Below are 23812 nucleotides of genomic sequence, written 5' to 3'. Positions count from 1 at the left end.
AGAGAAGCCTGCCGCTGCTGAGCCCGTTACACATTCTGCAAAGCTCCTGTCCACAGTGTTACCTAGCACGAGTCAGACCTTGTCTCCTGAGTTCCTGTGATCGCCCTGCTCTTCATGTCCTCTACTCATCGGGGGACCCCATACAGTACCTCAGTTTCCCCTTTCGCCTCTACATGTGTCCAAGCAGCTGGCTCACTGACTGTGCTGGGAAAGGTTGTTGCTGAACGACAGTCCCAACTTTGTTCACGCCAGCCCCCGCTGCAGATACGGCGTGCAAGTCCCACAACACGGAACAAGGCCAAGGCAGCTTCAGTTCTCTGCCCCAGATATCCTATCCCGTGAAAGTTGTGTCCTTATGCAGGAAGCCAGCCAGGTCTGGTTTTCTGCAGCTAAATATATCCCGACAGTGGCTCAGACAGCTTGGAAACCCATAAATCCAGCAGCCATGTTACTACCACTGTCATCTGCGACCATGGCAGTCCTCAGTGATATGGGGTCCCCCATGCCCCTCCAAACGAGGGCCTGTGTCACCAGGCTGCTGAGTTCACAGTATGCTAGACAGGCTATACTCAGGACAGGGGTTGTCTGGGGGATGGTAATGAGCTGCTATCATCGCAGCCCCCATGAAGAATGAGGACCAGAACCGGGGAATACTGAAGCTGTCAAGTCCTAGCTAGTGAAGGAACAAGGTACCAATAGCGGGTTTCAGTCTCAATGTGGTAATCTCCAATTGGAAGCTTTCACTCTCAGTTATTTTCAGTGTCCCCAAGTCAAAGGATTAGAGGTGGTTATGGGAAGTTCAGTTGTATCTCCCAGACATGAAGACAACCTAGGTGACCTGAAAGCTCCTATGGCATAGCATCTGCCAAGAGCTCAGTCATGGCACAGCCACTAACCTGGTGGCCGGCGTGCGCTCTGGGGTCCCCCGAAAGGATACAGATTAGCTATGGAAGACTTCCCCTTCCTTCCATGTGAGATGAAAACTTCTCTCTGCATACCACCATGCTGTTTTGACTACTGACTACTTCTCTGTGCCTCTGCCTTGGGTAGTGTCTGGCTCTCTGTACAGACACTCTGAGCTCAGTAGCCAGCTTCCAGCTGTAGGTCTGACAGACTAGTCAGACAGGTTGGAGGTAGATGACACCAAAACTGCTGTTGGCAGCAGTGGGCTGGGGCTCTTTCCTGTTCCCTGCAGAGGTCCTCTCCTGCACTTCCCTGAGCCTTGAGTCCTCTAGGATCTGCAGGTTACTTGGTTCCCATGAGGTACCTTGCCCATGTGTGAAGCAGTCAGGTAGTGTTGCAGGGCAGCTGACCCTGGCAGCAGTCCGCATGCACCCATTTACCAGTGCTCAAGGTCTTAGGTGTTTAGAATGTGAGCACTGTGGCTGACTCAAGGGGTTGTCCCATGGGGGCAGGGGTATCCACGCACACCCTCATCTTCCGAGAAATAGGCGCTTAGGGAGTCTGCAGTCTGAGATAAGCAGCAAGGCTACCCTACAGTCTTTCTCCAGAGTTGGGGTCCAAACATCTATGCCTGGCCACACTTGCCCCATTAAGCAGCCATGGCAAAGCCCTTGGAAAGGAAACAGAAGGCACGTGGAGGAAAGCTCCAACTCTCTGTTCTAAAGGTGAGAATGAGGTTCACCTCCTCACTGTTACTGACGGTCTCCACTTTTTCTTCCTTCCCTTCATTCTGGGATCACAGAATGTGACAGGGAGGCTACATTCCCTCCATTTCCTACCATTTTTTTCCAGGAAGCCAGGCAACTTTTCCCAGGCAGGAAGAACTGAAAATGTGGTGTCTATTTTATAATGCTTCACAATTCCTGACCGGACTCTGCTCCCAACATTATGCCCTTTGACTTCATAAAAAAAGGACAAATAATACCCAATCTTCCCCTTAGGTAAGCAACAAAAAGTAGGACCTAAATGGGACTCAAGCACTATCACCTCCACAACCCCCAGCTAAGACCCTGGACTCATCCAGCAGGCAGCCACAGAACCTGGTGCTCACTCCCAATGGGTACCTCAGAACTTTCATGATGCTCAAATTTACAAAGATGAGTAATAACCCTTCTCCCAGGGTGAAAACAACATCATGTACTGGAGAGCTCTCTAACCCCATGGTCACACACATAGCCCTGGTTAAACTTGGTGGGTCACAAAACAAAGCAGAGATTGTCAAAGACCCTTGCAGGGAAGAGGAAAGGATAGGAGGAATGTAAGAGGAGGACGGGAGTCATCAGGAGGCATTACTATACATGTATTTAAAATTTAAAGAACAAATCTCGTTAATAAAGCAACAAAAGCCAAGCAATGGCGAGGTAAGCATGCCATTTTCTTCAGTGGTGTAGACACTAATACGTTGCCCATGCTCAGTGAATACCTTAACCCTTAATAAAACTCAATGGGTCAGAATAAAAACAAGAAGGCTGGTAAGATGGCACCACTGTAGGAAATGGCACCTGTGGTCCGGCCTGAGGGATGGAGTTTGAGCTATGGGATCTACACAAGGAAAGAGAGTCCTTCAAGCTGCCCTTTGATGTCTATACTCACTGTATCTTAGTACATGTGAGCCCACCACTAACTAAATAAATGTAATAAAAAATCAACAATGAAAAGACATGCAAGTAGGATGGGGTTCTGAGGGGAGGAGAGACGCAGAAAGAGCGAGGAGGGGGTCAAAGAAGGTAATGAGGGATAATGATCAAAATACACAATGTCCCCCCGCAAGGTTACCAAAGAATAAATACAAAATAAAAATAAAAACAGCCATGAAGAACAACGGCCTTCCACAAGTGAGAACCAGCCTCTCTGCTCTCACTGGTCCCAGTCGGCTTGAGGAATCTGACGACAAACACGCCAGTGCGCTGTTCTCATGAGGGGCCAACTCTGATCCCAAGAAAAACACATGCAGGCAAAATTCCCAGGTTTCCTTATTCTTACAAATTTGGACAATCAGTGGGGAGGAGACTCATTTTCTTGCCAGCCAAGGCGAGGGCCAGACAGTACTTTTGTGGTCTACTTCAGGACAGGAAACTTGTAAACAACCTCGGGGACAAACCATACACGCTCATCAGGATCCTTACTCAAGGCAGAAGGTCACCAGGGAGGTAGACAGCCCAGATGCACTCCAGCATGTGACCGTGTGCGGAAGCCAGGACAGTGCTGGCTCCCAGACAAGGAACACTGACCTCACCTTCTAAGTCTGACAGTGCTGTAATGTGGGCCGCTCGAGAGAGGCGCTCATGGGAGCAGTGTTCCAAAGCCAGTGGGTATTAGAAAAGAGTCTGGTGCTCGAGAGCCTGGTACTCAATGCCACCGGACTGCAGAGGATGGGGCTGGCTGGCTCCCCGTGTCAGAGAACAGCAGAGCTGGGCAGACGGGAAAGCACAGACTCCTCTAAAAAGCATTTGTTTGAAAAAAGCGGTTAAGGAAGGACTCTGGGACAAGCTCCACACTGACAGTGGCCTCAGTTTCCTCCACTGTAGGAGACAGCTACACCTTATCTGATTTCACAGGGCCTACCTGAGCAGTAATTGAACACAGGAGCAGCGTGTGCGCAGCTTGGAACAGAGCCTTGGTGTGAGCTGCCCTCAGCCACACTGCAGTGCTGTGGGCTGTCCTGCAGAGCCCCAGGACATCCTGCCCCCAGCCCTCTACTCAGGGAGTCTGAGATATCTGGATTCCCCTGCCGGTGTCTCTGGTCAGCTATGTGGCTGTCACTGGACAGCTTCTCACATGGAGGCAGTGACCAGATCTCTATTCTATAGTACCACTTCAAAAGAGAAACTTAAAGTTTTAAAAGGGCAGTAACTATCTCCAGGGTCAAGTGGCCATTCTTTGGCTGTGAGCAGGCTGCCTTCAAAGTTAAGACCGTAAGACGGAAACTGCCTGTACCCCATACGGAAGGGCAGGGGCGCAGGAAGGCCCAACAGTGACTGACTGACCAGGGTGACCTGGTTGCACGATTTCTTTACAAGAACTAAAATTCATCTACAAACATCAAATTATTAATTAAAAAGCAAAACAAAACGCACAGTTAGGACTCTTTAAAAGACAGTGATGCATTCCTCATAGGCTAAAGACACTTGGATAGCAGGCCTGAGGGCCTGAGCTGGATCCTCTGGGCCCCCCATAAGGGCAGGAAAGAAGTGTGATTGCATACATGCATCATAGCACGCATGCTGCCCGCACAAACAAACAAACAAACGAAATCTTACCAAATGATGCCCACACATTCCTAACTTAGCAAGCTGAATTTTGACCAATCAATTACAAGAACTCATGAGATAGAAGCTCAGTATCAACCTAAAGGAGCGGGTCTTGTAACTTCCCACCTTTCTCCACAAAGAAATGCATCGCTGTGCTGAAGCTCAGAGCCACTCACCTGCTTGGTCGGGGGCTGGCTTGGAGGAGGAGGTAAGGAGCTCGGAGGAACCACGGAAGGACTCCCGGGTCCCAGCTCCGGAAATGGGTTAGGGATAGCTGGGAGAGATGAGGTTTTGAGCTGCTGGTCTTCCTCCTGAAGACGCCTGCAAGGAAGGAGGCCGACACCGGTTAACATGTGCTACCCTAACACATCGGAGCACGGCGGCTGCTGCTGCGCCCATGCCCTGGAAAGTGGAACGTAGAGTTTCTGTAGATGCTCACACACCTGTGTTCATTCACCATGGACGAAATTGGGAAGTAGCCCATCTGTCTAGCCATGAATGGATAGGACAGCAAAATGTGGTATGTCTCTGTGATAGGATATCATGTAGCCTCAAAAAGAGAATGACCCCCAAAATAAAGAAAGGACATTGTGAAATACACTATATATTGAGTGAGCCTAAAGGAAATTATGGTGAGAGAAATAATGCAGGAAGAGAAGGACACATACTGGGAAGATTCCACTTGTGGAGGGCATACAAGTTAGTAGAATTCAGAAAAGAGAATGGTAGTTTCCAGGGACAGAGGAGAGGGGGAGCAGCTAGTTAGTGAGTACCGTCTTTGAGATGAACACATATCTAATCCTAGAGGAGGCTTCACGTTTCTTTATCTGAACCGTGGAAACGAGCAGGTTGTACAGAAAGGGGGTTAGTATTGGACTGGAAACCAAGGTTTCATGTAGCCATCTTCTCCTTTGAGTGTCCTTACCGATTCAACATCTCCTCTGTGCTCCTTGGCACTTCTCCAGGGTCGCCTCTCCTCCCTTTCCTCCTCTGGAAAATCCAAAGCTCACTTTTCACACCATTAGCCAATGGATGATGAAGTGGGTTTCACCAGGAAAATAGCACAAAAACGAAGTTCAACGTCAAAAGCTAAAACTGCAAAGTGCCCAGTGCTTCTCTTTGTAGAGTCTTGCTAGTCGCTTCCTGACCATGTTTCCTGGGGTTTCCCGGAAACACACTTCATTCCACCCACCTATCTATCTACGTGTCTTCCCCCCACTCATGCCCCCACCCACTCATCCACCCCCCCACTCACCCACCCCCCCACTCACCCACCCCCACCCACTCATCCACCCCCCACACAATCGAGGGGACATGGCTAGTGTGTAGAGTCCTCTTATTTCAGAACACTTTGGGGCTACCTTTTGTATATTATCCTCAAATAAATTTTTGAATAGTTTTACAATCTGTTAAGATTATTTATCCATGAGCCTTCCTGGGAGAATTGCTATTTGAAAATTCACTGTGTGACCACTGGCCTCACAAACCAGTCTCCAGCTTCAAAGGAAGATCTGTCTTGCCATTTTGTGTGACCTGGGAAAGGATGTGCTGACTTTTAAGACAGCAGATCTCCCAAGGCCGGGAGGACATCTGTGTTGTGACACATGGGAAAGTTGCTCCTATACCAGCTTGATGATGTGGCAGGAAGCTAATTTTCACTGTTAACAAATCCTGCTCTTCCTTTAACAGCCTCATCTTCAGCATCTTTGATCTACAGAACCAACAAGGACTGTTTCTGATGTCCCAGAAGCTCACAAAAGCCTACTTCTTTATTAGGGTGTTTTGAAAATGTGCAACTTCATTAATTTTTTTAATGCTATAACATTTCACAGATACTGCCCAGAAGTATAATTAAGGGGCATTATGCAAAGATGAAAGCCATCCCTGTTACAGGGGCCTACATTAAAAAACTACGTCCCCGAGGCTACAAAGCCAGTGTCTGTGGAGAGGTGCTGATATTTAGGGACATCAAGACTGCTACAAAATAGCAGGCCTGGGAGGTGGAGGTGGCCACACTTGGGAAACTGTGCCTGGCTCATCTACCTGAGAAATCTCCCTCGCCTGAGCTCTCCTCCTGCTCCATCAATTAGCCTGTGGGAACCACTGGGAACCCATCATGACATTCCAGGGTCATGTATCAGACACCCTGTGTATCAGACATTCACTTTACAATTCACAAAATTTCATGGTTGGGGTCACCACCATTAGGAAGGTTGAGAACCTTTTTTATGTAGGCTGTAGTGCAAACCCTCCCTTCTCCTGTCACTAGCCCAGAACCCTACCTCTGCTGTGAGCCTGGGCTTTTCTACCTGGGTTTTCAGAGTGACCCAAAGGGACAACCTCAGAGACTTGAGTGGGAATGACTCCAGTTAATTAAATGAGAAACATCATGGAGTCTGCTCCTCATTGCTCAATAGATGTGTCACTTTATAGAGCGTGGTCAATTCTGTTCTTACAATTTAAAACAAGTCTCACTTGATGGTAAAAGACAGGGCCACTTATGAAGCCAAGAGAAGAGCAAGCAGCGGCCAGGAAGGAGGTGCCTGTCACCATATGATAGTCAGCCCTGCTGTCTTACTCATCAGAGGCACCAGTGGTATCACAGAAATGACAAGTTTAACTAGAACCTGAAATGCCCCAGACAACTTATGAACTCTCATTAGAGAGATCTCTGGCACTACCCTTCTCCTGACCCACTCCTGGGCCCCTCCTCTGGGCAGTAAGAAGGCACCTTCATTCTGGGGCACCCTCCCGAGGCAGCTTTGGATGGGCAGCAAGTAGACCCTTGAACCTGGGAAAACTCACAAAGAGTTGAGCTTCCCTTCCAGACTCAAAAGAAACCAGAAATGGGTGAGAGGGTCAATTCACCCCATGAATATAGCAAAAAGCTTGAAAGCCTGAAAGGCAATTGACCAGAGGGCCAGCAACCCTCACCACCTCCAAGGAAATGGGGCCTACGGGAAGATGGTTACTAAGTCTATAGAAATCTTAAGATGGCAGACCAGAGAGAACCCTTTTAGAAGTTTCTGGAAGCAAGGAGGAGTAGAACATTCCAGAATAGGCAGTGCTGAGAAAGTACAGCCACTAGAATTCCAGCTGGACAGAGACTGGGCAGTAGTCCCAAGCACAGTCCACTGCACACACATCTGTGAATTCCCAGAGAGGCAGGCTTGTACTAAGAGCTCATCATCCTTGCTCGGTCATGCATGCCTGAAACTCATGGGAGTCCTGAGGCTGGGCCAGGCAAAGGCAGTGCTCCTCAAGAGCTGTCTTCCCCAACTCGGCTGGGTTTCGTAAGCCAGGCTCTCCATCTTCTGAACATGCTAATTACCTTCCTTGCTTTTCTCAACACAAAGTCAGCTGCTCTCCACTCTTCCCTATCCTCTAAGTCCACACAAAAGTCACAGGACTGTTTCTTGCTCAGCAGTACCCTCAACTAACTGCACCCTTCTTCCCACGGGGACCCCGTCACCTGCAGGCCTGTGGGCTCTCCAGGAGGCTTTCATGTCAGAGCATTCCCTGCAGCCATGCTGACCTTCCTCCTGCCCTACAACCCTCAAAGCCAGAACTGTGCTGCCTAAGCCACAATGCGTCGTCCTGTCTTGTGTATCCTAACCTTCCTCTTGCCCAGTTGCTGGGAAAGGTTCAGAAGCCTTTTAGAGTCTTCTCTTTGCTTCCTCTCTCCAACCTTCCACTCTCCCATTAGCTTGGACTCAGCTCGGAGACCTGTCACCTCCCAGGAAGTTCCCTCAAGGTCCCAGTCCTCTCTTCTTGCCAGCACAGACATGCTTTCCTGTTCAGTCCCCTAGGGATGAGGCCAGAACAGAACCTCGACTGAGGTTTGGAATCGGACATCTCTTGATTAGGCCTGGGAGAACACTGCAGCTGGTCTACATATCCTACCCTGAAGAACGGGAACTTGGAGCATAGTCGTGGTGTCTGCTGGGAAGCAGGAGCCTGGGAAAATGCGTAGATGCTGAGCCAGGCAACAAGTTCACACCAAGTGCACCAGTGCGGCTACTGAGACCCACACTTTCAGTTCTTTGAAGTCAGCTGGCAGAGGCACGATTTGGGAACTCTGGTGACATACCTATAGACCGCCAAAAGCAGCCTGGCAATACCATAATGCCTGTTCCACGTGCTCCCTGCTCTCTTATCACATTGTGCTTTCTCACTATCGCAAGGGTAGGGCCCACTCCTGCGACTCTCAGTATCTGTCCTGTTTTACTGTTAATTATTGTTGCATATTGTATCTAATCTATAAGCTGGAATTCGCTGTTGGTATGCATGTGTAGGGAAAACTAGAGTAAACAGGAGGCTCAGGACTGTGCTCTGGCTTTAGGGTTGTGACTCATTTTCCCCAAGATTTTAGAGTGACAACTGTACTTGCTATTGACAGAATCCCATTTAACATGGTTTTACAGTCATTCCCCATCACCCTTTGTACCTTAGAAAAGTAGAATAAAAGCAGACAGTACCTTTTCTGGGCCCACCTGATAGGCAGAATATGGACAGGTTGGGAACGCTGCACTTTTTGCTTTGGGGACGCCTGCGGCTGCTGGCTACGTGAGCCAGAGGCTGCTGGCTGGTTGCTAGCATGCTGGCCATTCTGAAGAAGGGGCACAGTGTCAGTGTCGGACTGCATGTTGCAAGCTGAGTTAAGGCTTTCCAAAGACGAGTTAATATCGTTCATTAGCAGTTGAAGGCCAAAACCATGCTCTGCACATAAAAAAAAAAAACAAGAGAAGAAAGAAATGTCAATGAGGGTGTAGAGTTCCACCAAAATGCTCATCCTAGGGTAAGTAGGCACTCAAACCAAACAATATTTTAAAAATATGATGAAATCATATTATTACTTATTAATTACATACAATACATAAATTCACATGTATACATCTACATATATAGTTTAAAATGAAGTTATCCCACTTGAACTAATAATGCTCTTTACAAGAGCTAGAGACTAATAAAAACCCCAGTACCAGGTAGTAGGAGAAACCCCCTTTTGAGATGTTGGTCAAGTGAGTTCAAGATACTCTCAATACACTAAAGGCTATTGCAGTTGGCCTGGTTATATTCTGGAGGTTTAAGGTAAGTCCCTATTGCTAAAGATACCATGTAGTTTAGACATAAGACCTGGAGTATCGAAGCCGGATCTGACTTGAAAGTTTCCTCTGTGAGGATTAGCTTTCATCATACCACAAGGTGCTGTAAAAGTTACCAAGAGAAGACAGTAATCAACAGTCCTACTGGGCTGTAACACCTATGAGTGTGACAACAGTGTCCAGTATGGCAAGATAGAACAGTGCAATAGTGGTACTTCTATCTCGGAGGCAACCAACAACTTCTCTAATTTCACTCAACAGGACGAAATCATGCCTAGTACCAGAAACCTACCCAATATCCCAGGGTTACTGAGGTCATGGATCTTGGATCACTTCACTAAACCAGCATAATTTCTAATTGCATTGTACTCATCCTTATATTCACAGTAACTGTAGTTCTCATCTCTTTGCAACAGATAGAGACCATTGGAGAAAGCCTATCTAGTCAAAATATAGAGGCTGGTCATGGGGATGTCCAGCCCCTATGGATATATTTACAATATAACTCTTGTACTTAAGGGAACATTGAGGAAGACAGGGTGGAATGATGGTAACAACCAGAATACCAGGAAGTCTTCTGTGAAACAGTGTTTCCTAAAGTTGTTAATTTTTAACTACAGGGCAAGCAGTGACCTAGGCTGACCCCATAATAGCACTTTACAAGTTGTAAAAGATGGCTTGGAGTACACCCCCCCCCCAAAAAAGGGCTACAAGCCATAGACTGTAAGACGTTTACCCTCACAGGTCATGGCTCCTGAGTCTTGTACAGAATAAGTAGCTCAATTTCATTTTTTTTTTTCATAAAAAAAAAACAACAGAAAGCAGACAACTGGTCTACCAGCCGAGGAAGCAGATTTGAGGAATGAAGCCACTTGCTTTTTTTTTTCTAGATCACTTAAGTAGCAGAGAACATCTCAAATTTGAAAATAAATGTAGATGTTTGTTTGACCAGGAGTATGCACAATAAATGGGCTCAAAAAGCTTTCTGGAGCACCGGGTCCTCCCTGCCCCTACTCCCCAAACTCATGTGGCAGGCTGGGCCAGTAGTTCTGTGTAGAATGCTTTGTCTAGAGTACATGTGCACCAGGATCTTGTTCCTCAGCACTATAGTATCTTAGATGGCCTTTCTTGGGTGCCTCTTGTTTCTCAAGATTGACCACAAAAGACACTAAAGGTCACCAGAGGATACCTGGCATGGTGTAGGGAATGGAAAACTATGCATTGTAGGAATTAGCACCTTTCTGGGGGAGAGGAAACGGGGCACAATTATGGAAACATATGGGCAGAAGCAGAAGAACCTTCAATTCCCCTGACTTGAAGCTGCAAGAGATCCCAATGGGAGCTGGATACTGGAAATGACACATGGTATGTCTAGGCAGTTCATGGTCCAAGGTCATCAAGAAAGAAAAGACAGCAGGCTGCTGAAAATAGTGTTGATGAGCCCTTGCTGTCTGACTGGTGCCGTCACCTCTGGAATAAGAATAGACGCCATGTACAAGAGATGCTGACGAGGGAGGACAGTGGGCGGTGGGCCCGAGAGAGAAGCGCTGAGGTGGACACAAGGATTCAGATCGTCAGTGAAGTCTAGGAACTACATACAGGGAGAAGGGAAGGAGAGGAAGAGGATGTTGGTACAGCACACGTTTTGAATGATCAGATATGAACCCTATTGCTAGATAGTAAATGGACAGGAGTGCTGAGTTGGTAATAATGACTGCAAAACTAAGAATCATAAGGGGGATTGCTGATGGCCAAAGGAGAGCACTTGCCCAGCTAGGGGTTGATTGGCTAACAAAACATCCAAGACTCCAGTGGGGCAGATGGGGATTACACCTTCAGGTCCTGTTGTTCTCTGAAGGGACATGACTCTTAAGAAAGCCCTCCTCTGAATCCTGTTAGAGCAGCATTTGGTCGTCATGCCGGAGGAGGGACTAGAGGATGGCTAAGGAGAAGATTGCAGGGGGAGTAGAAGTTACACTAGGGTTAATAAGTCTGGGACTTTGGGAGAGTCCTAGAATACATGCTTCCTGATACATCTGTACTCAGGTTTAGTTGACATACAATCAGTAGCTTAATCTAAGCTCTCCAAACAATTATGTATTCATGCTTTCACCCGCAGCTGAACATTTCTACCTTGATGGATCATTTAAGAAACAACACTGGGCGAACAAAGTTTACTATACTAATAGTGGTGGTGGTGGTGGTGGTGGTGGTGGTGGTGGTGGTTGTGGTGGTTGTGGTGGTGGGGTCCAGGCCAGCCCAAATTCACTGAGGGAAGAAACCGCATGTGAACTAAATTTTGCTACACGCAGAGCTGCTTCCTAAGTGTTCAGACAGAACAGCGCTTGTAAGACACTGAGTCCCATTACTACTGCTCTGATCCTACTGATACCCAACAGAAACATGGTTCCTGCTCCAACAGCGCTCCCAGCCTCTGAGAAAACGAAATGGCTTGGTTCACGCTGGCAGATTTTCTTTTGTAGCTATTTTTCCCTGAGCTTGCTGCAGCCTTTGGCTGTGCCGACCCCTGGTGGCAGTCCCTGGTGTCTCCTGTCCTTTTTATTTCTTTTGTTTTTTCATCAACAGGTAAATTCCTAGGTTGGTCCTCTGCAGTAAAGCCAAAGCAATTCTGATATTATACAAATATTATTCATATAAAGCAGAAAGATGCTAAAGAGACAATACATGTTCAGATCTTCCCTTCTGAAGTGGCAACTTCTTTAGCTGAATAATAAACTTTATTGGGTGGTCTTTGAAAGAATACCCGACTAATCTGATAACATCCAGTTACCAGGTTACAATCTTCACCAATCAAACACAGCTACTATATCCCAGATGCCTCAAATCTTCAGGCTTTCTGTAGCCATCGGAATGAAAATGAAACTTCAAAGTTCAAAAATGGCTTACTCTACAACCAGCTTTGATATATCCTGTAAGAACAATTACTAACTTTCTCTTACTACATTTCTGCAGACATTATATAAGCGTATATTTTTCCCAGTGAGGACCGCATTATATTTTCTGTCCATGTGGCCAATTGCTAAACTGTTCTGTAGTCCCAGGAACCTGAGTGGATCTACAATAACCCGATTGTGAAAAGCTTTCTGCCAGTGAGCAGGAGTGGGAGAATGAGGCTAACTGATGTTTCTGGAAATGAATGTTCAGACTGCCTATTCAATGCTAACTTGATGAAACAGATTTTCCACAAGGTTACCCCTTCAGAAAGAACAGTAGGGAAGAAATGACTTTATCTATCTTTATATATGCAATTTCACCTCAGATGAATTTGCAAGAATGTGTTTCCCGAACAAACATGGCTGCCAATCAAGCCCTTAGTAGCAGCTGTTTGTCTCCTTTCCCTAAAGAACCCGGTTTCAATTGGGCATTGATTGTGTCCCAAATATTTGAGGTCATTTGATCTCAAATTCACATCTCTTTTTGCTTCATTGTCATTAGAAAACTCAAGGCTAGTTTTGTTTGGAAATACGTAAGTCAAGTAAATTCTCATTTGGTTCATAAGCAATGTCTCTCACAAGCCAGGTGAGGTGTGCTGATCAGGAAGGGCAAGGAGAGAGGAGAGGTGTTAGCCAAAGAGAGTTTCACTCCCGGGCTGGCGGGCGCACCTTAGCACCTTAACAAACCTTGGTTCACAGCACCATCTAGTGTCTTTTTTACGCGAACTGGAGATTAACGGTGATTCCGCATTTTCTTCACTAAATTATTCTGTCTCCTTAAAGGCATTTGCACTATGCATATATGATGTATCTGTTATGACGGTCCCTTCTTTACAGGTACCCCGCTCCCCCGCCAGGGACTGGGAACACTCAGCGCCTGTCTTGTTTGCTCTTGATTTCCATGGGAGATACATCTGTTAGGAAACGATAAACTGTAGGCAAGCTTGTGTGCCTGAATGACAGGGACTGAGTCTCTCTGAAGAAAAAAATTAAACAGCACTCTACCTAAGAAGTTTCCATTTCTCCAGGCTTGAGGTCTTTATTGGAAAAGTTATTTAAGTCCCTTCAGTCAGGATCAGAGATGCAGCATGTATATGGTCTTTTTGATTAAGTGTGTGATCAACAATACTTGGTTAACTGCACATGCTACTCCATGTCATCCCAGCTAAAGGATTATCTTCTTTTGTAAGCACCATCTCTTTCTAGGAAAGTTTTTTTTTTTAAATTCAGTCAAAAATCAGTGTATATGCTACTATAGTTCTGTTTTCTGATTTGTTACTTTATGGTAATTGCTTAAAAAGCTTGAAGACAGAAATGAATATCAATGCTCTTTCAAAATATACTTGAGTCTAAAAACAATGCCCTAAGGAACACAAAAAGTAGTTTCTGGTATTGAGCAACGTTCACCCTACAATCTGAGGGGCCAGAAATCAATCATTTAAATATGCTACAAATGTTACCATGGAAAGCTGGAGTTCACTAATATTTTATTGTTAGGCATCTTCAATAATTAGATGAAAGATGTTAAAATTCACTGTGGCTTTCCAGCGTTTCATGAAAAAAAGTAGACGAAGGTACTGTTAGCCTTCTCTAAGGTTTCATGTAGTCATAGATTAAAAGGGAAGGGAGGGTTTGAATAGAGCACTACACACACACACACACACACACACACACACACACACACACACACACACACACTGCTATAAGCAACTCAAATACTCCTCAGTGGATGGGTGAATAAAGAAAATGAGGGATAGTTACACGACAGAGAGCTTTTCATCCTCAAAGCGAACTGCATACAGTGAAAACATCAGTCAGATATACAAAAGTCAAAGACTCCACTGCACCAGGTACCTATAGTAGCCACACACATAGAGCCTGCGGTGAGGTGGCCAGGGTCTAGGGGCAGAGAGTAAGAGCTGGTTATTTGTGGAACTGGAGAAGTTCTGTGGCTAGACCTGGGTAACGGTTACACAACTGTCTGACTGCCTTTGCTTTGATTTCTGAGATGTCTCCCAAGTATTGGGAATACAGGCACGCACTCCCACACATGGCTGTAAGTGTTCCTACATTTTATTTAAAAACCAAAATTAAAAAAGCAATTTTAAAGTTGGACTTGTAGATACCTGCTACTATGGTCAATTAAAGTCTTCGTAGTACTTCTTTACTTGGGTAGCCCTCTGCCAGAGTAGGGCAATGTTCTATGCTTAGACATCATAGACAGCTTGATGTCACCTTAACCTCCTGCTCAACTGCTCTGGGCTTCTTGATTCCTGCCCATGTGCTCCTGATTCTTGCCCCCCAGAATCACTTCATTCCCAACTGACAGCCACTTTCACCACTGTTTTCTTCTCAATTTGCCCATCGAAACATGCCTCACCCCAAGACCAGACTGAGGCAAGACAGGCATAGTCGTCACTCATGGTAGCCAGCACAGGGCTTGGCTCGTACAAGTCATACTTTGGAATGGCCTTACACAACACAAGCTTAGTTACGGAGAAATGTCAGTGGAGACTCGTCAACAAAACTACTCAACTTAAGATAAAGAAGAGAGCATCCAGAGTCAGGAGGTAAGACAAGAACAGGAAATCTCTGAGTCAGACAAGTCTCAGTAAACAGTGAGGATGTACAAGGGTGCCCGAGACTGGCTTTGTGGGGAGCTCTTCAGGTTGAACCAAGAGCGAAGGGAAATGCTGTGTATTTCTTGAGTGAGCTGCAGTAAGCATGAGGTCTTCTCGTTAAGAAAATGAAACTTCAGTATAAATTTAATGTTCACTTTTCAGGGTAGTGGCAAGAAGCGGTTGTTCAACATGACCATTACAATGGCGTGTGCAAAGCTCCACTGTCAAGGAGTCTCAATAAACACTACTGAGATGAACAGAAAGTGTGCCTACTCTTATAGACAGTTGAGGCCCACAATACCCCAGGGGAAAGCTAGCGCCATAGACTAAAGTCTAGGGCAAATCACAAAGTTGAAGGCAGGTAACTTGGTGGCTGGGCAACTACACATCATCTCCACCCTCTAAAAACAACAACAAAAACCAGTAAGAAAATGATTAATTGCCTTGTACTTTGATTCCAGTGAGATTTAGTTTTTAAAACTATGTTTCAGGGAACTGTACAATAATTCCATTAAAAAAAACAAGGAAAGCTACTCATTTTACTCAATGACTCCACTCACTAAAACTAAAGAACTGGCACTCAGTGTTCACTGGCCATCCCATAGCAAAAGTGTGTAGTGCCCTTCCTCAGACTTTATAGTATCCTCCCACAATGTGGAAGGAAGCACCTGGCCATTACTAAGTCTCTTCCCAGTTCTTTAATATGACTTAGATTCTGCACCAAAGACTCATACAGCACAGAAAAGGAGTTTTCCACTACCAAAATGTTTCTGCCTGCCAAATGAGAACCAAAGACCTGAGCTGCAAATTACATTCTAAAAGCACAGGTTCAGCCATGCAATTTCTATTTTTACTTTTAGAAGATACCTTGTATGTGTGTATCGTCTACAAAATAACACCCAAAAGGAAAAAAGATAAATTGTATCCTTCTCAAGTCTTCCTTAGCAAATAGATCCGCTTCTTTTCAACCTTCTAATTTCAATTTCTACTTTTTTCTATTACATCATAAATCAGGCAGGAGCCTGGGTACAAGAAACTATATAAATAACTTGTCACTTTAGTAGGTTCCCATTTTCCATCAGCCCTAAAAATATTAGTCTAAGAACACTGGACTCGAAAAAGGAAAATCAAGGTGATGGTCCAAAAGCCTGTCACTCATGGGTATTGGGCTCTCAAGGAGTCAATGTTTTCAAACCAAATGAGACACTGGGGAATCTTTATTATGATATTAAACAGGAACACTGTATGTTCATGAATTTAACTCCATATATTCGAAATCTATTCACCTACCCAACATTGCCTCATTCAACATTATTGAGTACAAACTACCTACCCAACATCATTTATGGTGCTAGAATACAGATGTTAATAAAGTAGGCAAGCTTCCTGCCTCCATTCTATTCATAAAGCATTCCATATTTTTAAATGTTTATTGAAAAGGGTAAATAGAGAACAATGTTTTTCCTGACTTGAACATTAAACAATGTGTGTGTGTGTGTGTGTGTGTGTGTGTGTATGTGTGTGTGTACTAAAACATCACATGGTGCCTATAAATATGTGTAATACTTATGTTTGTAAAAAATATCCTTGCCACCAAATATAATGAAAACTTACACAACAACCTCTGGGAAAGGGTTATGATGCTAAACAAAGTAGCAGGGAAGGATGTGAAACTTTCTTTTACAACTTTTGGAAAAGCAATACTTTCTAGGAGTTAAAACCTGCTCCAGTTTAAGTGACACTGAGCAGGGAGCAGTGTGTCCTGTAGGAATGTGAGCACGGGCTCCCAACTGAGAGGGGTCAGCTCAAGAAGGGATGGTTCTTGGAGAAGTGGGAAGGTACGGCAGGCTTGTGTCCTCAGATGAAAGGGTTCTTGGAAGAGTGAAGTTCCTGGTCTATAAACACACTCCAGAGGCCAGTGCTCCTCCCAGCATGGGTATGCTCAGTGACAAGGCAATCGCAGGTAGGATACTCGGCTCTCAGAAGAGCCTCAGCCACAAGGCATCAGAGGCAGAGAGCCATCCCAGGAGAACCCAGATACCAAAAGCCCAGGAGACAGAAGCTGGCTTCTAGGACAGAGACTAGGCTGCAGCTTCACCATGACAGCACACTCATACCAGGGCTGGATTGAATAGAACATCTAGAGTCGTCTCCTAATGTGCTCACAATGAAGGTCTACTTGGATTCTGTGGGTGAATACATGTTCTTGAAGTGTACCTGGAGGGTATGGATCCTGGTTTCTAGGGCTGGGCTCAGGGAACAGAAGAAATGAGTTCCTGCAAAGGTCTAAATATTTGCATGTCTTGAAACTCCAGGATTTTTGGAGAGTACACACTCTAACTTTCTACCTACGAGATATTTGAAGATCTCTTTTCATCACTGATCATAATTAAGTGGGAGAATTATTTATTTCTAGTTTGTTCCCTGCTTGACTTGAAAGGGACTTTATTGAACAGTGCAAGGCTTACTGCTGCATCTCCTTGGAGAAGCTCCCCTCCCTATGCTTCACATGGTCTTGATAAGCAATAGAAGCTTGTGTAATGAAGGGTTGGATAGAAGTCACAGGAGAACTGCCCAGCAAGCAAGCAGAATGAAAAGCCAACCTGCCGGGGACCAGAGAGACAGGCTGGGCTCAAGCCCTCTACTGAACCTTGAGTATCCTAACACCTAAAGGAGACATGAAACATTAATGGAGCCCAATTATCTGCTCAAAGGGACAAGGCAAGATGGCATGAACCGGCAAAGCACCGCAAAGCAAGGCCCAGAATAGCTGAGACTTGAAAAACGGCAAAGGATGACAATGGCTTTTTCAGTTCTTCTCCAAATGAGGACCAGGAGGAAGAGGTCTGTGGCTTGCTTGACGCTGGCCAAAGACAGAGGACGCAAGCTCCTCGATGCCTTCTTATTCCCATCTTCCTTACGAAGACGAATGATCTTCAGAGTGGGAAGAAGCAGTTACTGGGAGGTCAGTGCTCACTGTGCACAGGTGCCAGTAGGAATGGCATCTTCTCAGCCACTCCCAAGTCCCCGGTCAGAATCTCGGTGGGAGTCACAGACACACCCAAGAATCAAAGATGAAGGAAAATAGTGGACAAGAACCAAGTTCCAACAGGAAGGCCATAAAGATGAGAGGGAAAAAGGCTCAGAGGGTAGGACCCACCGGCCTGGGTTCAAGTCTAGTTCTGGCCCTCAAAAGGGCTCTGACCCCAGGCCTCTTCCTCCCTATAAATATGGCCCTAGCAACTCTTCCTACCATGTAGGCGAGTGAGATGGAGCTGACAAACTAAATAAGATGTGAATCGAAAAGTTCTCACTATTTCTAGAACCTGCTTCTGGAACACAGAAGTCACATAAACACATAAGAAGAAGACAGAGCCAGGAAATCATGTCAAATGTAACAGTTTTGTGATTCTTCATGCTAGCTGACACCATGGGACAATCATCGTGTCACACAAACATCATGTGGTGTGGCCAGAGCTTGTCACACTTCCCACAGTGCAGAAGGAAGGCAGACATTAGAGATTTTGTGGGAGGAGAACTAGAGATGGCTCTCCACATTTTCACTTCTTGACTCTATACACTTATGATGGTTAGACGATAAGTTTATTTTATACGTATTTCCACAATGAAAAAGTGTTTCTTAGAAACTGTTGAGTGTACTGTTAAGTATTAGAAAACGAGCCATTTTCAAAGTGTGGTCCTTCCTGTTGGTGCTGCTAAGAAATACATGGAGTGTTTTTAGCAACTGCCACATAAAAATAAGCAGCTTAAGCTAGGAATGAGATAATCAAACAGGAACGACAAATCCTCTTTGCCAGAGAGCAGTAAGAGGTCAAGGAAAGGCACAGCTAATCTCTATTCTATACATTAGGCCCCTTGTAAGGAACTGGCAACTCTGGGCCTGTATCAGAAATTAGGAAGCAAGAAGGAACAGTATGGCATCTTGGTCCTATTCAACCAAATATTCTAAGAAGGCTTCTTAAACATAACCTCACACACTGAACTTGGTTCTGGGCATATGGGAGGGGAAGACGATGGTCTGGAGGAAGGCACTGGGAAGGCCCCTTGCATGCTCCTGTGGGGCTCCGTGCTTGCCTGGAGACGAGCTGATCCACTCTCTCCCAGGAAGGGAATGGCCTTTGTACCGCACTGCCAGAGAGCTGTACACCGCAGGCCTGCTCACCACAGACTCCCAAGTGCTGTGTGTGTGCCAAGAGGGAAGATGAACATTGCACTTGGACACACTTGAAAGAGGGACTGTGCCCTTGTGTTCCCCGAACACCCCCCGCCCCAGAGCGTCGGCTTCCTTGATTTCCACTCAGTTGGTTTCCTTAGTTTTCATGTGAAATCAATGTCCAGAATCAGAAGGAAGACAGTATGCTCCATGTCTCTGCAATCCAGGCTCGCTGCTACCTTTGCTATTTGACATTTTTTTTTTAGCAGAATACAATAATACTATGCATGTTACATGCATTGCACCACCTAACCTCAGGCTGAAGTACCATTCATGTCACTTGCTACATTTTTACAGAAATGCATTTATATGCAAACTTACCATTTTCCTTTAGGGTTATGCAATGTCTTGAAAGCATGAAGACTCTTACTTCTCATTTATTCTTGTTATTCAAATAAAGGAAAGACTGCACCTCCACACTCTCAGCTATTTAATTGGCCTCAACTTGACTATAGGACAGAATGTATCGTGGGATCTATCCTGTCTCACCAACTACAAGTACAGTCAGTCGTGGTCGCAGGCATTTCCTTTCCACTACGACTTCTCTCTGTTGTACTTAGTTTTGCATGGTTCCTATCTAGGAGTTGTCTGCTCTGGTTCTACATCTACAGTTGTAAGCTGCCATGTGGGCGCTGGGAATTGAACCCAGATCCTCTGGAAGAATAAAATGCTCTTAACTGCTATCTCTCTAGCCCTCAAGTGTAAGTCTTAATCATGTAAAAAGTTTCCCACTATCCTAAACCTGATTTTCACTTCAAATAATCACATTTGCAAGTAAGTGAAGGCCTCATTTCTCTTTATGTTTACTGCTTTAAAAAATTTGCTTATTTTACACATAGTGGGTCAGATCTTGACTGATCCTGGGTTATCCAGGAGTTAACTAGTACTTCCCCATGCATTAATTTTCTATTTCTTCTGTGACCAAATGCTTGAAAAGAACCAACTTATGGGAGGAAGGGCTTTAGAACTTTCTTGGCTTCCATTACTTTGAACTTAATCTCCAGCTGTCTTTGTTGGTTCTATGGCTGCACCGCCATGCCTTTCTTTGGTTCTCCCTGTGTTACATGCTATGTGAAGAGAAGGACTAACAACAGCTAATGTCACAGGTGTGCTTGAAAGTTAAAACTCCTCGCAGGGCAACAAACAGTTGAATTCAATATCAAAACATGATCCTTTTTCCATGTAAGTCCTGTTTCAGGTACTGTGACACATTGGAGTCCTAGCTTTCCCTTGCTGCTACGTAAAATAATGAAAAGAGCTCTCTTTAGGAAGCCATCTCTACCCACCGTCTATGGAGTAGTTGAGATCAGAATGTAAAGGTAATGGATAAGAGATAAGCTTTTGAGAATTCTTTCAGTTTGATTACAATTTTATGATAAAAGGGTTAAGCATAGACTTCTAGATCATTTGTCAGCAGCACGGTGTGTTGAGTTAAAATTGTCCTATATTTCAAACCAGTCCTAACAAACAGGTACTCTTCATTTATATTATCTCACTGGAAACTTTCCTGAAGTGCGAATCTGAATTCGTTACAGACAATCCTGACTCTTTTATGAGCTGCCCAAAGCTCTAGAAGACACTTATTTGATTACATGATACACCTCAGTGTTTATTTTTGCTAAATGTCACCCTCATTTTCACTAAACAATTAAAAAATCTGATTCCTCTGGTTACCAGCTCAAAAACATAATGATTTCTTCGACTCATGCGGACTTACCAGTGCCTTTTCTCCAGTCCACGCGAGAGCTGAGTCTTCACTTTGGATGAGTTTCCATTTCTTAGATCTCACTTACCAAGTTAATTTTACACTCATTTATACACATTTCCTTCTTCCCCACAGTGACCCTCTCAAATATTTAACAATATATAAGGGGTAAGATAAGGGGAGGAGAAAAAAAGAGAAAAGGAACCAGAGATGCCAAGGGTACACATGTGTAAAACTAGCATAACTGAAGATACAAAAATGCCCAAATATAAAGGATTCTGTTGTGGGGTTACTAAAATAAATCCAGCAGTTCCCAGGATAGAAAGACCCTCAAATGGTAAAAGAGAGGATTCCCATGTGGAGGGACCTCAACAGGCAATGGTCAATTGTCTTTATGTAGGACTCAAAGCCCTCGCAAAGTAAGAGGTGAATCTCAGATAATTCGCACAAACAGAATTTAACCTTTGACTCACTGAGGTTTGCTCACTGAAAGAAAATATATAATGATTTGTATGTTAGACCTTACTGACCGTAAACGAAAGAGAAGATCCTAGAATCTTATTTTATTGATGGCAAGAACATCTTACATTATATAGCTGAGTTTCTGTACCCCCAGGATTCACATTTATAGGTTGAACAAGCACAGATCAAAAATACTGGGAAAAATTTCACCCGTATTAAACAGATACACATTTTTTTCTCTGTGTCCTTAAACAATACAGTGTGACAAGTGTTTCGATGGTGTCGTACTCTATCAGGAGTGATAAGCATTCCAGCAATGACGTACAGTACATGGAGGATGGGCACAGGCTCCAGGTTTTAGTCTATTTTATACTAATGACTTAGTCACCTCCACATTTTCCTATCTACAGGGGATCCTGGAACTGCATGGATACCAAAGACCACTATGAAGTTCTCACGCAGCTGCACATAGTTACAGTCAGTTCTTACCTGGTTGGCTTCTTGATTGAGATGAAAACCCAGTCCGGGCTAGGTTTTGCGGTTTAGACGATGACTGCCCCACTTTGTCCTAAAAAAGAAGACAACAAGAGTGAAAGGAGGGACTGTACCCACCACCACTTCCTCTTGCTCAATTCCTTCTTCCATTCCATTTATTTATTCCTTTTTCATAGTTTTAAGTGAGTTGAAAATGTGCCACGGAAGGGAAACCGATCAACGCAAATGGCAAATGGAAATCCGTTGTCAAGGGAGTTGGAAGGTGCCCCTTTTGTTTTGTTGTAGATTTCCCTGAATGGTAATTTACAAAGGACAACTGCTGACTGTGAAGTCAGTGTGCTCTTCACAGGGAATGAATGTCAATAATCAACACTCTACGAAGCACATGGCACTTTCTAGAATTGCTAGGTAAGCAATCTTGGACTTCCTGGGAGTACAGAAAGGTAAGAGCTCCTTGCAAACAAAGGACGAGGGGTTCAGTGGCTGTCAAATGAAGACAAAGTTTTAGGCAGAAATTCAAACAGCAGATCCAAAATTTGAGAAAAAAACATCTTCAAGCCAACGAAAGAGACATTAAAATATGGGTAGAAATGTGCCACTTTATATCTGCACATTTACAAAAAAGAGCAGTGATTAACTTTTATTAACAACCTTTTAGAAATCTGTAAAATCTGTGAATGTTTTTGAAAACACATATACTATGTCTGTAATTAGAAAGGTTTTTTGAACTGTGCCAAAAGCACTGTGTGTTCATTTAAGCGTACTTATTAATATATACATATACATATATAAAGCACTGTGTTCATTTAAGCGCACTTATTAACATATACTCAAGCAGAGTGCAGATTCCCTCTCACAGTGGGGTTATACACCAATAAATTCATCACAGACGCACAGTATCTGAGGTGAAAAGTGCACTGAACACATCCAACCAACGTCACATTGTACTTGGGACATGGCGCACTATGGAGTACTTCTTGTTTCTCTTGTGAGCACGAGGCTCAACTCAGCAGGAACCGTGACTCATACTCACTACCCCGCATAGCAAGACGGCATCCTACTACACAGCATTAGTTCAGGAAAAGATCCAAGTTTAAAATTCAGGATGCCTGTGCTGAATGCATATTGCTCTCACACAACCACGATGTCAAAAACGTATCTCAAAAGTAAGCCTGGCATGCTTGAGTTCTTGCTCTCCCAGGTATGGGTGTGGTTCACAGCAGGGACATGGGTGGCACAGAGATGTCAATCACCACCCTCAGTGCACCGGGGCTGTCTATAAACTAGGACATGAGAAACCTGGCTAAATACCCTCACTCAGTCCTTCCTGCCCAATCACCTAGATGGCCTAGGAAGAGCACACTGACTTCACAAAGGTGCCAGTGTGGTAGGATTGGGTGTGTGGCCACACTCCGTTGCTTCAATGTGCACTGGCCGGAGGCTTTTCTGTCTAGAACCTTCTGAAAAGCTCTCTTGTAAAGTGCAATCTGAGACTGATGCTAACTTTTCCTGGCTCACAAACACACCAATGTGTAAGTGGGGAGCTAAGGTATTGCTGTGTGTGTGTGTGTGTGTGTGTGTGTGTGTGTGTGTGTGTGTGTATGTAAGAAAGGTGCCCTGAAGAAGAGATACCAAAGGCCAGCTCACCCAAAGGACTCACAAACATACTTCAAAGGAAGGCAAATTGCTTCCACACCTTCTAAGTACTGGTGCCTACCTCCTTCCTCTCAAAAGAAATTGTTTCTTTAGAATTTAGTTACAATATGAGGGAAAAAGTTAAAATAAACCACACTCTAATCACATACCAAAATATTTAACCTATCTGCATCCCATTCTTTTTTAAAAAAAAGGAAACATATCTATATACATCATATGTATATAGATAAAATATAAGTTTTTGGAATAACATAGGCCAAATGATCCTAGTTTTTAAAGAAGGAATATACAATCATACTTGATATAGTAATGTTTGACATTTTTTGGTCAACACATGTAATTGCCATTGGATGAATTTCTTCATAG

The 23812-nt window shown here is 44.5% G+C and overlaps 1 protein-coding gene across 5 annotated transcripts in view; it reads right to left on the bottom strand.

The window, feature by feature from the left end:
- Nucleotides 1-23812, bottom strand: part of Grb10 (growth factor receptor bound protein 10) — a 117381-nt gene that overhangs the window by 37612 nt on the left and 55957 nt on the right. For 4 of the 5 annotated variants that reach the window (XM_040746645.1, XM_013122703.3, XM_013122707.3 and 1 more), the window contains 4 exons: nt 21785-21863; nt 8693-8933; nt 5140-5223; nt 4391-4535 (listed from right to left, as the gene is read on the bottom strand). In XM_040746645.1, coding sequence (XP_040602579.1) covers nt 4391-4535; nt 5140-5223; nt 8693-8907 — 444 coding nt within the window. In that variant the 5' untranslated portion in view covers nt 8908-8933; nt 21785-21863. The remainder of the gene's footprint in view (nt 1-4390; nt 4536-5139; nt 5224-8692; nt 8934-21784; nt 21864-23812) is intronic. The other variant, XM_013122705.3, reaches the window with a different exon arrangement.

This window comes from Mesocricetus auratus, unplaced genomic scaffold, assembly GCF_017639785.1.
Source record: "Mesocricetus auratus isolate SY011 unplaced genomic scaffold, BCM_Maur_2.0 Super-Scaffold_100006, whole genome shotgun sequence".
Classification (NCBI taxonomy): Eukaryota; Metazoa; Chordata; class Mammalia; order Rodentia; family Cricetidae; genus Mesocricetus; species Mesocricetus auratus.
Note: the sequence above shows the minus strand (reverse complement) of the source record. Positions and strands in the feature narration are given on the sequence as shown.